Source organism: Ammospiza nelsoni, chromosome 6, assembly GCF_027579445.1.
Source record: "Ammospiza nelsoni isolate bAmmNel1 chromosome 6, bAmmNel1.pri, whole genome shotgun sequence".
Lineage (NCBI taxonomy): Eukaryota > Metazoa > Chordata > Aves > Passeriformes > Passerellidae > Ammospiza > Ammospiza nelsoni.
In genome coordinates, this window is record NC_080638.1 from 19357485 (window position 1) to 19375877 (window position 18393).

The 18393-nt window shown below is 38.0% G+C and overlaps 1 protein-coding gene across 2 annotated transcripts in view; it reads left to right on the forward strand.

Moving 5' to 3' along the window:
• The window catches only part of CHID1 (chitinase domain containing 1), a 95835-nt gene that overhangs the window by 6318 nt on the left and 71124 nt on the right, over positions 1-18393 (forward strand). For both annotated transcript variants that reach the window (XM_059474594.1, XM_059474593.1), the window contains exons 5-8: positions 548-592; positions 1907-2013; positions 3308-3369; positions 12589-12681. In XM_059474594.1, coding sequence (XP_059330577.1) covers positions 548-592; positions 1907-2013; positions 3308-3369; positions 12589-12681 — 307 coding nt within the window. The remainder of the gene's footprint in view (positions 1-547; positions 593-1906; positions 2014-3307; positions 3370-12588; positions 12682-18393) is intronic.

The window sequence follows — 18393 nt, forward strand, 5'->3', positions numbered from 1 at the left end:
AGAGAATTTTTTCCCTTCATGGTGAGGAAAGTGGCAGCAAGATTAAATTTCAGCTAGTATGTACTAGTTCATGGTTTTGAAGTTGATTGAATGTGAAATTTCATTTGAAATAGCTATAATTCTTACCACGTTAGTGCCTACTAACAAATTCATACTAATGCAATGGCCGCCAGGAGGAGTGAATGGGACACTTTAAAGTATCATCTGAAAAAATCAGACATTCCTCCCAGGTGATGCCTGATGGCTGCAGAAGTGTTATTCTGAGTAGGCACTGGGGTAGCTTTCCGTAGTGAGGTAGAACTAAGCAGGGAGAGGCTGGGTGGGGACTATTGTAAGGCTGTAGTGAATGCTGTGGTGCAGGTTTATGCCTTCAGATTCTGTGCATCACAAGATGTTCTGTCTGGGTGGATTATGAACTCCTGGTCTGTGGCAGGAAGATGTGTATAATGAAGCTATGCTACATCATTCGAAGAATACTTGAAAATATGTTATCATTGTCAACATCATTTATATTTTATCAGCTGTCTTACTTGATACTATTTGACAGGCTGGATGAAAGATGTGAGAAAAACCTCCAAAAACATAAAAATAGGTGAGTCTCTGGTTTATGTTTATTTGCTTGCTTTTTATCTTCTTTAGCTTCTAGGAGAGGAAAGTAAGACTTTCTTCCAGGTCTGTATGGGAGGAAGGAAGATTACCTTAGCACAGCTGTATGAAGAAGATGTCTGAGAAGAAAAATTAAAGCAGTTAACTGTAGATGGTTAAGTAACTGACGTGTTGGCCCTCTTGATGCCTTTGTGTTTTGCCTTAGCTTCTTGTCTCTGAATAAATCCTGGGTTACAGTGCCCTGCATGGAGCAATACTAGTATATAACACTGTGTGACTCCCTGGGGAAAGAAGTCTTCAAACTTGTTGCTTGGGGTTCTGTATAGTTAAAAAGAAAAAAAAAATCCAAATCTGAGTCAGTCAGTCAGACTTTCCTGCATGACAGAAAAGATCTGCTTTGTCTCTTCTCCCCTTGAAGCTGGGAACTCATGGGATGTGCTGCATTGTGTGTCTTTAGGGAAAATGGCAAATATTGCTGTAGAGATTCTGCTGTGCTTCTTACATTTGTCTATAGCAAGAATACTGTAGAACTGTGAAATGCTTCTTGATTCAGAAGGGAGTATGAAATTTGAAATGTATTAGAAAAATTGAATGCTCAGTCAGATATTTTAACGTACTTCAACTGCCAGAGGATAAAGCCTTTGAAATCTCTTTATACTCTTCTAAAATACTCTTTTACAACCAAGGTAGTTAGAAGGGGCTTAGACATAGCTCCATAAAATCCATTGCCTTTTCCTGTGGGCATGATTGTCAACTGTTCCAACATCAGTTTTCCTGACTATTTTTTTAATGTTTTGTGTTTTTAGGAAAAAAATTCACATAAGCTCAAGTGCTTTCCAAAAGTAAAAATTTGTCTTAGGGCATTGAGTTGAGTAGAAGAGTGAAGTGATGTAGGGTTGTGTATGAAGTAAATTAGAGTTTGAGGTGAACTTTTCTACCTCATTATTTTGGTAGAACAGATGCACAACTTAAAGATTGGTGTCTTGTGTTCTTGCTAGTTTAAGACTCTACTTGAGGCCCTGAGTAGTGGTTCAGTTAAGATCGTTCAATCAAATGGAAGTATCTTCTCTTAAAACTTGCATCAGTGCTGCTCATTAATTAAACTTAAACTGGAGAATGTTCTACAGTGTCAATTCATTCTATGCTGCTGAAGTTGGTCAGAGTGAAAAAGCAATGATCTCAGTCATGGGATTTGATTGTATCTCTGCTCGTATCTGCTATATTCTGTTTCTGCAGAAACATTCCATTGTAGATAATAAATTCCTTATTTTCTCTACTGATTGACTACTTTGCCTGATAGTGCCTCGAATTTTGTTTGATGGCTGGACTTACCAAGACTTTGAGAGTGTTTTTGGCAGTGAAGATGAGATAGAGGAGCTTTCCAAGAACATGGTTCTGCTAGCCAAGGTAAAAAAACCTATTTATGATGTTTATAAAATTGTGTGAGATGATACTTGATTCATTTTGTAATAGATGTTTTCTGATTTCTTGTGATTTTGCATTCTATGAAATAGAATTCGCTGAAAGCAATAATGAGGTTTCTTGATAGTGTGTCTTAGTATGTGTCCAGTTCCTGTAAATATTAAATGTAGCAACACTTAAGTGCAGGTGACTATGAGTCTAACCTGGGACTACATCAGTCTGATCAACATAACTTTGTTGTCATTGGCAGCTGCACTTGTGATTTTTGCCTGCTTTAAATTTCTTTTACATTTCTATTAGAAATATAATTATTGAGCTGTGGCCATACTGCTTAGTGGTATTTTCTGATGGACAGTAAAAGAGTCATGGGTGCAATGGGTGCTGTTTTCTGTACAGGAATGCATTCAGGCTCAGTGTGGTAAAGCTAAGGAACCACTTTTAATACCAAGAATCACTCATTGGATATGTATTACTGAACAGTTTTGCTCAGGTCTGATCAACCAGTTTCCTCAAAATGTTAAGAGACTAGGGAGAGCAGGAGAGGAATTTTGCTAAGGTTTCTGGCCAACCCCTTTCCTAATGGCTTTAGAGCTATCCCATGTGTGAGAATAGACAAGCTGCACCCAAAAGACATTCAGCATTAGTGATTGATTCATGGCAGCCTGTTTATTTATTGTCAGAATAAGAGTTGTCACTTGCTACATGACATAAAGAAATCTTACAGTGCTTTAGAGGAAGTTGGATGTACTCAGTTAAACTGGATAATTTCTTAAAATTTTTAACCAACATGTCAATTTTAGGTCCTCAGTAACACTTGACCTCTTAAGGATGTCAACTCAAGTACAACAGTATCCTTGATCATGCTAAGAATAAATTATCAAAAGAGAGACTAATTATGGGAGATACTTGGAATCATGTCTATGCTGAATTAGCATTTGTGTCTTCAGACTCAAGAGATAATAAGATTTTTCCCTGGTATACAACTAAAAGTGTGTCAAATTATTTGCTTAACAACCACCTTTCATTAGTGTCTGAATTTTCCTAATACAATATTGGCTTTTTCTGTAAAAGTAGATAAAATGGGTAACTAATAGAGATTTTCAACTTTTGCATGTTTGTGTTTGTTAAATGATTTAAATTTCTCTTGGACTTCTCCATGAAATGCTGTGTTAAAGATGAATCTGGTGTAAGAATACAAAGCATGTTCAATCTGTAATAGTACAAGAAAAATAACTGCATGGTCATTAACTGTGTTTTGTTGACAATTCTCTTTATTTAGAATGAAAATTTTGATGGCTTTGTAGTTGAAGTGTGGAGTCAACTGGGAAATCAAAAGCAAACGTGAGTATAAATCTCTAGGAAGCAATTCCTAAAAATCAGCTCCTTTAAAGCATCCTTTTAATTTGTCCATGTTGATTTGAGTATGTCTTTACAAATAAATACACTTAATTCTAGAACAACTAAAGGTTGTTCTTCTAGTCTTACAATGAAGTAGAGGGTTTTACCTCACTCTACATGAGATCAAAGATTACATCATAATCTTCACAGTGGGTTCATCAGGTTGTATTAGTCTTTCATTCTTGAATTTTGCATGATCTAATTTGTATGAGGAGATAGAGGATACCTCAGTTGCACACTCATTCCCACGTTGGCACTGACCTCTATCATAAGAGTGTTTGCTTTGGGTTACTGGGTGAGGCTTGGAACTGTGTGACAATTTCAAGACCTAAGGCAAACGCCAAACTTTTGCTTCACTAGGAAAAGGCAGAATATGGTGGTGAAATTAATGATTCAGTGCAGGAATCTGAAGATTTTCTGTTAGTTTCTCAGGAAATTCAGGCATGCATTTCTCTAAAGCACTTCCTCTAAAGTTTCTTACAGATCTCTGTTGCCTAAAATGTCTGGGGGAAAATAGCTTCAAGAATGATGCACAGAATGCAAACTTCATTATGGAAGGCTTTCACCTTTCAAAAAATGGTTACTTAAGGTTATTCTGGTTAGTGCAAATGCTGCTGACTGATGGCATGTATTAATTACTTCTCAAACTGAGTTTACTATTAGCAGTCCTACCTTTTCCCTACAAAATTAATACTTGGGAACAAAAAATTGAAACTGCAGAATCTTTTTTAGCTTTATAAAGGGCTCCATCAATTGCCCTGCAATGAGTAATCCTTCTGCTGTATGCTCTTGCTTATAATTAGGTAATTTGCCCGGTTGTTCGTAACAGCTAATCTGTATCCTGGGCTCTGAAGCTACTGCAGTGTCTTAATAAAGTAGCCAAGAGGGTGTCTGAAGCAATTAGTAACTGCCAGTCAGAAGTGGGTGGTAGTGGTCATTTTATTTACTGTGCTTACTGTATTTAAGTAAAATCAATAGTTTTCCTATTAGTTAACACAGATATAAGACAGACTGTGTAACTGTCATTGTAAGACTCACTGAAGATCATTTTAAACACACTGGCATGAAAGTGCTGTATTGCAGATGAAACACATGAGCAAAGCATACTTTTCTATTAGCTCCAGGGTGAGTTTATTTGTGGCATGATAAAAATACTGTTCTCTTCCAGGAGTAATGTTGGTTTAAAGCAGTGTTGTTTCACAGAATCACAGAATTGCAGAATAAACTGAGTTGGAAGGGATCCACAAGGATGGATCATTGTGTCCAGCTCCCACCCCTGCACAGCACCATCCCCAGGAGTCACACCCTGTGCTCTAGTGTGTTGTCCAAAGGCTTCCTGAGCTCTGTCAGGCTGGTGCTGTGAGCACTTCCCTGAGGAGCCTGTCCCAGTGCCCAAGCATCCTCTGTGTGGAAAACCTTTTTCTAATATCCAATCTAAACCTCCTCTGATGCAACAACTGTTACCAGAGAGAAGAGGTCAGTGTCTGCCCCTCCTCTTCCTCTCAGGAGGAAGTTGTAACTGCAATGAAGTCTCCCCTCAGTCTCCTCCATGCTGGACAGACCAAGTGACCTCAGCTGCTCCTCACACAGCTTCCCCTCAAGGCCCTTCACCATCCTCATGGCCCTCCTTTGGACACTCTCTAACAGCTTCATGTCATTTTTATATTGTGGCACCCAAAACTGCCCCAGCACTTGAGATGTGGCTGCCCCAGTGCAAAGCAGGGGGGACAATCCCTTCCCTTTTCTGGCTGGTGATGCTGTCCCTGATGCCCCCAGGACAGGGTTGGCCCTCCTGGCTGCCAGGGCCCTGCTGACTGAGATCCAGTTTCCCATAAACAGGACCCCCAGGGCCCTTTCCATGGCACAGTTTATGTGTGTGCTGGACATTTTGTCCAAAAGGACACTATGAAAAACAGCTGTTATAAAATCTGTTAGTATTACAGGAGATACTGCTGTTTAGTTGCCTCAGCCCTCAGTTACCTGAGTGTTATTTAGGTGAAGCACCGCCTCCTATCACTATCTGTCTGTTACTCATAGAAAGGAGTGGAAAGTATTTTCCATAACTTCTGAAAAGGACAGGGTTATTCTCATGTTGTATAATGGTAACTGGATCCTTTTCTCTGAGTAGGTAATGTGTAATTGTGTGTGGCCACTGTGAACAGCACTGAAGGATTATCCTAATTTAAATGTGAGATTATTTGTCAGGAAGGCATGAAGGGAAACAGAAGTTAGGAACTGCAGGTTTTCTTCCATTTCAAGACCTGATCTAAGTGCTTCATTGGAAACTCATCAGTGGGTTTTTCCTCCTTTTATTGCTGTGTCCCTAGAAATGGTTGGGATGTTTAAGTTGAACAGTGCCTTGGGTTGGGCTTGCAGCATTCTAAATTATGCCAATTGAGACAGAAAGCTGAAGCAGTGTGCAGTTACAGCTCTTTTGTGAATGTAGGAGACTCACATCATTACATGGTAATTTTGTTTTATGATGCTTCTAAGTTGTGGGACCATTGTCTTCATTTTGAGATTGCGTTTTCCTATCACTAGCTTTGAAACTCAGTGGCTTGGCTATCCAGTGCCCAAGAGTTTTCCCTAATAATGTTCTTGGAGGGAACAACTTCTTAGAACAGATCTTAAGGGGCAAAATTAAGTGCATTTATTACGTTGGCAAGCCTGTATTTTTTGCACTTTGAGTGCTGTTACTTTGATCAGTTCATTTCCTGTAGTACAGAGCAGTTTTTTCTGCATAAGCATGGGTGGTCTTTGCTTCGCTTGTTCCTGTCAGCAAAGTTGGAGAGGCGCAATGCCTCCTTTAGCCCACAGCGTGGCAATATTGTAACGTGAGTCACACCTGATCTTCCCTCAGCTTGTCTCTTTCGAAAGTGGCAAACACCGGTAGTAGAGCAAGTTCTTAACCTTGGAAAGGTGGGGATTAGTTCGCAAGAGATGTCAGCACAGAGGTGAACCCTAATCCTTTGGAGAGGTGAAGTGCTTGTAGGACAGTATTTGTGCATGCTCCAAATGAAGCATCTGTCCTAACTGTTAGGTGAGGTGTAGGCTTTCCTGGTTCAGATCCTTCAAGGTCAAATGCTTGGAAGTAGCTTAACCTGCTTCTAGTTAAAGGGACTAAAGATCATAATGATGCTCCTGGGAACAGATATTTTGCCTTCGAACTACTTTCAGAGCAGTCTGACAATACAAGGAGACCTGCCTAGCTAATACAGTTTATTCATGTTATTTAAAGTGAACATGTTTTAGTTTAAAATAACATTTAAAAAAATCCCTTTTTTTCCTGACATACAAGGAATAATCTCACATAAGCAGTTAGCAACAGGTTATTGAAACTCAACACAGGTGCATAAAAATGCATGGGTATACCCTGCAGCTGCCAGCTTGCTTTATGCAATGTTAGAGCAGTGGTGTCAATCTAGGAAAAATATTTCACAGAGAATCATTATGGTTTTCATTTTTCAAAACCTAAATTAAGTGCATACCTAGCCATTAAATTAATAAATGGCACTCAATTATTCTATATACTTCATATATCTGTGTTAAGGGGAAAGCTATGGAAATTATTCCTGTGATGTTTTTAACTGTTCTGGAAAAGATCTGAGATCCCATCCAATGCGCTGCCTTAGTGGTGCAGGAACACTTGATACAGTACTTGATAAGCTGGATAAAGGTTTCTTTATCCAGCTTAAAGTGACAGTGGGGGGATTTGCTTATGGAATATTTGTGCCTGATAAAGTGTTTCAGCTGCAAAATCAACATCTACTCTCTGAAGAAAATGTGCAGTGATACTTTCTAGCAGAGTGCACCCAGGAGCAGGTGAGTCTGCAAAAGAATCTAAAAACCTGATGATTAGTGTCCTAACTCACCAAGAAACTGGGCTATGATTTAAAAACTATTTAATATATCAGAAAGCTGGATTAATTGCAGCTGAAGGTCTCTTCTCAGTTGACCTCAGGTAAGTAAGTGTCCCCATGAGATACCTTTTTTCAATAGCTGAACCTGAATATCGGATGGGCATTTTCATAACACATGCTCTCCCTTGATGTTGGGGCTTAAGAATTGCCTAAAAGCTTTGTGATGATTAAATTACGTAAGAATCTTCATCTAACAGAATAGCAGAGTAACTATTCAGTAACATATAAATCCTGTGACCAGCCTCTTTAAGAACCTGTGATCACTGAGCACTTTTAAAATTAGATAAACTTAGACACTTCTCTCTCAGCCCTTTGTGTGTTTCTAGAAAACCTTTCTTTTTTGAGGTACTCAAGTCAACTTTAGAATTGAGTGCAAATTTTTCCTTTGAGGCCCAAGGAGTTATCTGAGTCTTCAGTTTCCTGTTAATTCTAGCTGGCATCACAGATGAGGTGAAATGTTGCTAAAAAGTTACGCTGCTGGCATCCACTAAAACATGAAATTCTGTGGTTTCAGGCTCACTAAATACCTTCTGTTCTGTGTATTCTTAAGCAGAACTAACTCAAACTAGTTTGGGTTTTTTCTAGAACCAAAACATTTTCAGTCATACTGGTTTGGGGTTATAGAATTATTCTTTAATGCTTAGCAGACTAAAGTCTTAAATTATGTAAGTCCTTTGTGCTGCTTTATTTTGCATATTCATTAAATGTTGATTTATCAGCATTATCAATTTTTATAAGAGAATTGTTTGCCTGAATGTATCTGCCTGCTTTCATGTTAGATATCCTGAGCAGCCTCTTCTCTGGCTGTTCATTAGAAGCTTTGGTCCCTCACGTCCTACACAGCAATGCATGGTGTGTGTATTTTCACTTGTTTAAAATGGCATTCGGTTCTTTTCTTTAGGTTCTTAATTTTAGAAATAACACCTGTTTCATCTGAAGAACCTGAATTACTTTGATACCTCTGTGTGGGTCTGTTTTGGGGGCTTTATAGTGACCACTTCAGGCTCTTGCAGATGTCTAATACAGATACTTTGAAGTACCCTCTGTAGCACTGGTACCTACTTCTTCCCTGTGTTTTCTGGGAATAGAATTATTAATATACAAATCACAGTGACATCAAATTTAATGGGAGATGAAAGACTGCATCTAAGTGATGCTGTTTCCTTTCATGCTAGCAATCATTGCACAGTAAAAAAGGGTTCAGCTGCCCACCTTTTACCCTAACACACAGGAAAGTAGTCTCCTAATAGAAATCTAAATGAGCTATCCTAAGCAGATGATACCTCAATTCTAATATGTTTTGCAGTCTCTTATAGTTTAAACTACTTCTTAAATAACTTTTTTTCTAAAAGTTTCTTGCCTGATTTTGCAATAAAATATTTCAAGTTATTAATCTCATGGCATTTAAGTTAAGAAATGTACATGGCAGAAATATTGAGAGGTGTGAGCATGCAAAGGCTCTCCTCCTTATTTAGTTAACAGCTAGATAAGACCACGTCTCACTATCTCAATTGTGGGTTTACTGGGTGGGTTTATTTTTCTTCAGAGACCTGGATACGTTATGAAAAAGGCATAATATACTTATAATACTCTCACAGGCTACATAAAAATGCACACAATATTCTGATCAGTCCAGCATTACTTGACAGATGGCACTGCCATCACACAGAATCAATCTGAAAAACATGATTTTTTTGTCACTCTGTGCAGAAGATGACCTTCAGGCATCTTATTAATGTTGGTAGGAGTATAGGGGGACAGACTCTTCTGGTAGTTGTATCCTTCATGTTAGTCCCTGAAAAATTAATCTATTAATCAAAGATTTGCCATAATTCACTCGAGTTTCTAGGTATTAACTAGGCAGTGAAATGGCAGAAAAGGGCAATTTCTTTTTCAAGTAGACAGCTTTATTTTGTCCAATTTTCTTGACAAGGCATAAATTTTAGGGAGCAGTGACTCCCAATTTGAGCAGAAAGGTGGCTGAAGTGGGAAAGCTGCAGAGCTTTGAAGGGTGGTGTAACTGAAGGGAAGGATATGAAAACCTTTCCTATCTTCTGCAAGGCCTTTAAAATGCATTGACTTCCCACTCTTGTGCACTGAAGTTAACTGTTCTACAAGGTGTTCAAAACACAGTACACCAGCAATGCTGGAAAAGGTGATTTTTGGAAAAATAAACTTGCCACAAACTATGAGTGATGAAAGCTTTATAGGGGACAAGGTACTTTGAAATCATAAACACTTGGAAAAGTGACCTACCAAATAGTAGTGATAAGAGAAGGCCTGAAATAGCATGAATGAAGTAGACCTTAGTTAGCTCAAGATAGAATCTTAAAGCTGCCAATATTTCAGTAGCTACTCTGAAGTTAAACTTGACTACAGTGAAGTGTCTGGTAAATATTTAATGAAGCTTTTTTAGAAAGATTGATTCTATTCCTGTTTTTCTGTACTTCATTATAATGTTTAAAATGTCAGTAGCTTTTCTTTCAAAATTGCCAATGGTAACATTGGAGAATATTGCATTTAAAACACTGGAAAACACTGTTGGGACACAGTAAAGTTTTAATTTATAGCACAATAAATGAATGTTCTGCTATTGCTCTTTGGAGGAGAGGGAAAAGTGCACATTTGATTTACATCATCTGTCTTGGCTAATCCTGCCTGATTTGCCAGAAAGTTTTCAGGACCCAGAACCCTGGCTTGACAGGTTAGGAAATGGATACTAATTTGAATTTCTTGAGCAAAAATCTGCAGTTTTCCAGCCGTCCTTTTTCTTCTTGACCTCCTTCAAGTTGAAGGTAATTATTTTTCAGCCAGATCAATACTGATTGAAATTTGTGGGGGGAGGGTAGGAAGTGGCTATTTAGATGTAGCCTGTTTTAGAGTCATGAGAGCACCAACAATGCATTCCCACTGCATTCAACAATGCATTCAATCTGCATTCCCACCCCTTTTCCAGACCACAAATCTCTGTCCTGTGTTTACAGTTGTTGGTTATGGTTCTACACTTATATGTTTCAAAATAAGATTTTCTTTGTGCAGTCAGTGTTTTTGTGGGTATGTCACTGCCTTTGTGGCTCACTTTTTGCCTGTGCAGAATGTGAGTAAGGATGTTAACCTTGTTTCTAAATGGAAAAGTTATCTTGTTCTGTACCTATGCTAGGTTTTTTTGTCCCTTCATATTCTGAAGAGTTAAAGTCAGCAAATGTTTTGCATGGAGTAGAGTTCTCAAAGCTCCTGCAGCTAACAAAGGCAGGCCAGGCAGAGAAGAGAGATCCCCACTGATGAACACTGTAGAATAATCTCAAGGCGAGAGGAATTGATTCTTTGGTCAAATTTATTTTATATATAGCATCTCTGACATCTAATAAAAGTTGAGTTATACTGTAGTTCAGGCATAATTAGTTAAAAAGGTCACTAAGCCACGAGATACAAATCAGTGGGAAGGCTTGCTTACCTAGTTTTAATACTGATTATGGTTTTTGATAAGATTATGTCATGTGGGAGTTGTGATAGATGTGTAGGTTTGTTTCAATAAATGTCTGTTTAGCTTAGTGTTGTAATTTTTTAATGTGGTTCCTGTGAAAAAGGATTCTTCTTTGCTATAATTGATTTGTCTTAATAGTGACACTCCTAATGTGGAATGCATGTGGTAAAGTAACAGGGGGAAAACTCTTGGTTTCCCAAAGCAAGAATGGCAGAAGTACATGCTGCAGACAGACCAAAAGCTGATTCCTGTAATCCCTTGTCTTCCCCTAGAAGAGAAATACAGGTGGCAGTGTGATAGCTCATTGTTAAGGGCTGTTCAGCACAGGCAGCTCTCAAATTGTAAGCACAAATTATTGCTGGTATTGGAAAGGTGATAAAACGTGCTTTGTTTGTTTGCCTGGATTTTGAGAGTAATGGCTTTTGTAGGTCCTAGGAAGTTTTCATCAGGCATCAAACCTTTTCAGGGTAAATGGAAATACTTGGTTACCTTTGGATAGTGTTTCAAGCATAATCACTGTGATGGATAATTATATAGGAAGAGCAATAGCTTCAGTAGAATATCTCTAGGATTATACTGCCTTGAAAGGCATGACAGTACCAAGATGTTTCTGAGAGTTCAGGTCTGATCCAGTTTAAGTGGGGCAAGCAGCTTGGATGGTGGCTTTTGTATATTCTGCCTTGCCTGCTTAAGCACTTTCAGCCTCTTGTCATGGATGGTGAAGTTGCTTTCTATTTGGTTCTGGTTTAAGTGTAGTCCTAAACAGATTCAGAGTTCTGTACTAATATCATCTGACTGTGTTTGTGGGCCCTTATGGGCAGGTGAAAAATAGGAAAGTTAACTTTGTTCTGAAAAATCAAATGACTTAAGAAAGGCTCTCAGAAGGGCCATGTTTGTAGTGCAAATTTAGGGTATTCTTGGATTCCTCTTAAGATGACATTAAATTTAGTTTCTGCAGATTAAAGGGTTTTCTATTGACATCAACCTTCCAATTAGAAGTGCTAAAACCAGTTTGCATAAGAATTTTAAAGTTTATTTTACTATTGAAATATCAAGAATATGGATATGAAAATCAGCTTTTGTGGAAGTCTTTATTTAAATGATGCAGACAGAAGATGCTATTTCCAGATATGACATTGTCAAACATGTATTTTGTTTCAGTGAAACAGTGAAGTATGGAGAAACAAAAGGATTACTTATACAGGAAAAGAACTAGTAGAAGAAATGTTTCTAAACACAGGCCTCAGAAATATCCCTTTGAAGAGTGCATGTTCTGCTGTGAAAGTATCTTCACAAATTCTTGTGTGCAGCAGCACAGTGGCAACTTTATTTTCTTCAAAATTTGCTTCTTCAGAACAGTGTTTGGTTCTTCTATTGATCTTAATTTTTTTCACCAAAAATGACCTCAAGAAATTATAAAGTATGCTGCTTTGATAAAGTATGCTGGCTTGTTTTACATGCTAACAATGCATAGTTAGAAAAATAAAATAAAACTTAAGAAACAGTTAGAACCCCAAGGTGATCACCAGTTCCCATAAAACTAAGACTGTCTCAAGCAGTGCAGTGTTAGTAGTCCTTAAAGATAGTAAGCCTAATCAGTCTTCCTAATTGTTTTTTCTGCTATGATAATTTGCAACAAATTGTGTTTGTCTCTCTTGCCAGCTGCATCTTTTCAAGTATTACTACTGTTACTTGTTCTCCTCAATATATAGCAGCAGTTTTCCTGCCTTTCCCTCTAATAGTATATTTCTATTTCAGGGAGTTGATTCACTTGCTCACTCACCTTTCTGAAGCTCTGCATGAAGCACAACTTAAATTCATACTGGTCATCCCTCCTGCAGTTGCAGCAGGGTGAGTATTCCTCTTTAGATGGCAGTTTCCAGGTGAGAAATACTTTCTTGTCTGATAAACAGTAAGTTCAAAGCTTTGTTTACAGCTATGCAGTTTAAAAGAAGAAGAAATTATTTGGGTTTGATTGGTAGTCCTTTCTCCATGCATATTGCACTGAATGGTCTTGGTAACTATGTGCTCTCACACATACCTCTTAATTTTTGATGTGATAGAGGAACCAACAAGGAGAGGTTCTATGCTGGACCTTGTTCTCCCCCACACTCCAGCTGGGGTGTCATGAGAACAGAGTATAAGGGCAGAATTCCCTCCCTTGACCTGCTGGCCACACTTCCCTTGGTGCAGCCCAGGATGTGGTTGGCTTTCCCAGCTGCAAGTGCATCGTTGGCTAACCATTGCATAGTTGGCAATGAAAGATTATTTTTTTTTTCCCCGAGTTTCCTTTCTTCCTTTGAGATGTTCAGCAACCCTATTGTCTGCATATAAAAACTCAGTAATGTAAGTCAAACAGAGAAGCATTTTTAGGTACTTTTTCAAATGAGAGTCAGTAGACAGCTAATGAAAAATATGACAATTTCTTATTTTTCTTGCATTGGCCTGTACAGCAGTATGGATAGGCTCACAACCAGTACAGATTATGACAGTTCAACAGCACAGTTTCAGGACAGTATTGTACAGCCTCCTAAACTTCTTGTAGGCTGTCACATCTTTCAGTGTACATTCATTTTCAAAGTGCCAAAAAGGCTGAGAAAATTTCATGTCTGAGCAGTCTGGTAAATGTTGCTTCTGTGGCTGGACTTCTCTCTGCAATGACCTCAAGTTTTTGTTGAGTTTTATGAGGAGGTCCTATAGCATGTTGAGGAAATAAAGCATTTCTGCTTACAGCTATCTGTGCAGACTTAAATGCATCTGGCTGAAAAGATTCAGTGTTCCTGTAGCAGGTGACTAAAAGGTTGTCCATGTGCTGAGGTCAGTTAGCATCTGCCTTATAACTGTGGTGTCACTTCTTCTGTAGGTTAGTAATGTAACCCCATCCAAACAAATTCCTGCATATAGGTACTTCCTACTATCTTAACACTGTAAGCCCAGAACAATATCCACCTGATTTGGTTCTTCAATAGCTGTCTGAAATCTGATTGCAGTTTATTTTCTGTGAAGTACTTGAGAGTACTTCTTGTTTCTTTATATTTTCCTCTGTTGCATGCTATAACTGATTTATATGCTTTCATGGATAGTTTAATGTAAAAATCCTTTTGCTTCCTGTGTGGGGCTGGCCATGCAGTTTTGATAGAGAGAGAGAGAGAAACAATGTGTTGAAGACTGTGGTAAAAGAAAACAGTAAATTCCATGTAAATTGGTAAAGTAGGCAGTTTTGTAAAATATTACCTGTGCAGAGTCCTTTACTTAAAGGACGGAAGGCCTAGCTGCATTTTGAGGAGATTCCTTCATATCCCTCAAGCCCCTATGCTTTGACCTTGGTTCTGGATCATTAATCCTCTAATGTTTTGCAGATTTCTCTGGAAAATTGTGTGCTGGTGTGCCTTTGCATCACATGACTTTTCAGTGGTGCTATCAAGTACATTGAGTTTCTTCTGAGGTGGTTAAATCAAAAATAATGCAAAATTATTATTTCTTATCTCCTGGCTGTCATTTATTCCAGTCTTTCATGCTGCCCTCTTACATCCTACATCTCCTCTCAATTGATAGTTACTTTAAAAAGTAATTTCTGTTGCTATTAGTTTTATTTTATTACAGGTAAAGAAAAAGAGATCATTTCAAAACCTTTTTCTAAAATGCCTCATCAGTCACTGCATCACACAAATGCTTTTTAAAATGCTAATGCATGCTCTGGTAGAATTTAAGTAATTGTTAGAAACAGTGTTCACGTTTGAAGTGCATTTGTGTTTTGGTGATAGGGAGAAAGTGGAGAATAGCATAAACCTCAACATTCCTGTTCATTGTGATACCTATTGACCTTACCAAGGTCAGCCAGAGGGACCTAACTCTGCTTTGTTTCTGTAAGTCATTTGGGGCTCTACAGTCTATTTTTTCTAAGTCCCTAAACAAGAGTTGGAGCCTCTGTAAAACCTGTGTATTCTTAAACACATTTTGCCTGGACCAGAATTTGTATTTTTAAGATAACTATCTTTCAGGACTATTTCTCTGTTGAACACCACACTGAAGTTTGGATCTTGTGTTGTCATTGGTACCTCCTGCTGTCCTGAATATTGACACAATAGTGAGATCACAGTTCTGAAACCTTTCTGAACTGGGATTTAGGGATGCCCTATTAGATCTGGAAAGAGATGCCTGTCTAAAGTGCAATTTTAATCTGAAATAAGTTTTACATGCCTGTTCCTAAATGGCCTGTTTGTAGAGGAACTGTGAGAAATAACAGCTGTAGTTTATATAAAAGAGAGTCTCATTCCTCTAAACCAATTATATATATCTATCTTTATGCATTCCTAAAATTTTTGGGATTTATCCATAGACCTTTATGGCCCAGGAGAATTCATTAATCACATTATTTTCAATCAATAATCTTACATAAGCCACCTATTTGTGTCTTCTATGTGTGTGTTCTTATTGCATTAACTAGAAAAAAACCAGAAAGTTTTTGAGTAAATAGGTTGTTGCCAATAGATTCATATCTTACAGAAACATCCTAAAACGCTCACAATGGCCATGTACACTTTAAAACTTAGAAATATATTTGATTTAATGATATCAATAATTAGAATTCTGAAATTTTCTTTCTACCTTACTTGACTTTTTGGATAGCAGCTGTACTTGAAAATATTTGATTTATAGGATACAAGGCTTGAACTGAAAAGCACCTCCTAATGTGTATTAAATATCTTGTGTCTTGAAATTCACTTTGAGTTTTAACATTTCCACATGGTCGAAAGTGTGTTTTAATGCATCTTACATTCTTTAGTTTTTGGAATCACTGTAGACTGTTAATCAAAAATACAGCAAAAGGCATGGAAATAAGTGCCATCAAGAATGAAATAATGGAACAGAGTTCACCAGCTGGCAATAGACTGATAGAGGAGACATGAGCAGTATGTGGAATATCCTACCCAACTGGGATGTTAAAAGCTGAAACATTGTCCCTTTTGTGTTCTACCCTGATTAAAATTTAAAGAGAGCATAGTCAAATGTAAGCAGTTTATTTAGGAATTTGTAATTTAGACTCTTTTGATATGCATTAAGATCAAAGCAGTCTCTCAGCAAATGCTATCTGAAAGGAGACACTTAAGAGCTAAAAATACCAGTTTGCATAGGGAAAACCCATCTGGAAAATGCAGCACTGCACATGAGATCAAGTGTGGGATGCAGGAAGAAAACATGTTGGATCATCTGTTTAACTTCTCAAATTCAACTTCTGCAACAAAAACTAAACGAGACCAGTCCTCTACTGAACCTTGCTTTAGTAACTGAAGGTTCCAGTGGTGCCTTTGGATTTTGGTTTGTTTGTAAAATGTTCTGGTCTAAAAGAAAACTTCACTCTTTTTAAATCCACACATTTTATAGCTTTTCACAACATTAACCAGAGGCAGTTGAGCTGGCATAATGAAGGGTAATCAAGATGTGGGAATGTGTTTGGTTGTTGATTAGGAGGCAAGAATCTCTCTAGCAAGCTTTACTGTCACAGAGAATGCATGTAGAGCTCCCATGGCAGAAAACTGAGATTGAGATAGTGTTTTCATCCACCTGATGTCTAGGAACTGCATGATTTTCCTGCAAATGTTAATGATTTACAAGAGGGAGGAACAGCAGGAGCCAAAGCTATTCTTTATGAATTGTGTGTATGTAATTCTCCCTTGTGGATTGGAGTCTTGCAGTTACAGATGTCTGAAGAGACGTGCAAGGATTCCAGTGGTGTTTAAGTGGTTGCTAGAGCAGATGATTTGCTGAAGACTTCCACTCTGTCTTTCAACAGAATGTCTCAAAAAGTTGGAATTTTACTGCTTTTAACATGCATGGATAAACTGTGGCTATCATTTCAATAAGGTCAGTGGGTAGCCAGGCATATTCTGTCCATTGCTCATGGTGAGTAGCTCCATTGGTCCTACTAATCCTGGGCTTGATTAAATTCCTGCCTTAAGTATATGCAGTTCAGTGTTTTATACTGGGAAAAGATATATGAATGTTTTTATACTGATTTCACAAACCTCTTTCCAAATAGGATATCTGTGCTGGAGTGAACTACCTTTATACCTAAATATGCACTTTCAGAACTATGTTGAGGGGAAAAATAAATATGGCAAATGGACCTTGAAATTTGGTTGCACCTGTTCTCATAAGTCATAGGCATTGGGTCGGTTATTTTGTTTCTCTGTACTTAAATTTTTTATAAGGTTATGAATGTATTCTGAAAGCAAAAAGTGAGACTTTGTGTAGTGACTCTTTTCTGTGTGCAAATAAATTGAATTTTGTCTGACTAGATTATTGCATGTTTTGTCCAGGTTCAGCAACCATTTTTTCCACTGTGTTTCCCAAATATTATCAAGAAAATAGTGAGTAAAGAACATAAGGTTTATATACATAAGCTATCATTGGAGGAAGCATCAGTAATTGTTCTGTTTCTTGCTGTCTTGAACCCTTAAATGAGAGAAAGTAAACTGTGAAGTAAACAAGTAAACTCAGGTGCTGAGGTGAGAGGCTGCCCTGCCAGCATGATCTGTGGTGGGGCACTCCAGTGCTGCTCAGGGGGTTTCCTGAACTGGAAAGCCCTCAGGGAACTCCGCAAGGAGGTGAATTGGTTGAGGAGTATCCAGGAGCCCAAGAGAGAAATGGATTACAGGAATCACGTCCTACCTTCCCTGGTAAAAACCTTTTAGGCAAACAGGGCATATGACACAAAAGATTCCCTGTCCTCTTTCCACCTGATTGAACATGGGACTTAAGGGATAGGGGCAATGGTGGCAAATTCCTGCCTGTTGCAGGAGTTGCATCTTTTCTGTCATTTTCCACCTTTCCCACTTTGTCACTATTAAGAGTTGTAGAGTTACAGATATAGCTACTGCTGCATTTCTGAGAAAAAATATCAAAAATCTGCTGAAAAATCTCTAAAACTATGGAGTTTTGTATGTATCAATCGTAATTAAAATGCATGGAAGACAGTGTTAGAAAGAGATTGTTTCAATTGTTTAAGAAGCCTCAGGTAACAAAAAGTAGCTTTATACTTTCAGTAATTTTGTCAAGTCTAGCATAATAATAACCAGATATGTCAAACCTTGATCTTTGATTTAAGTAATTGTATGCAAAATAGCTGCTGTTCTTAGCTGTGTTTTAATAACATGCCTGCCAGTACAAAGCAGAGGTCAGTGAGCAAGATGGTTTCATTCAGCCTTGTGGGACACAGTGTTGGGGATTATTAGTGAGAGAGAAGCACTTTGTAAACCACTGGAACTGTCGCTGTCCTCGTGACATGCTCAAAAAATGCTGCTATTGGCAAATTGCACACAGTTTAGCTAGAATAATTTGTTATCTCCTGACTGGTTTCTGACAGCATATATCAAAGCAGTATTTAAATTAAAACCAAACATGTTTCTTCCTGATAAAAGGTACACTTAACCTCACAGCTTTTAGAAAAAATTCTGTCATTATTGACTTCTTGAGATGCACAGCTGTAGAGCAGCTGCTTTCATTTTAAAGCTACAGGAACCCAAACCACTCTTTATCTTCAAGTACTTGAACATAATGTAT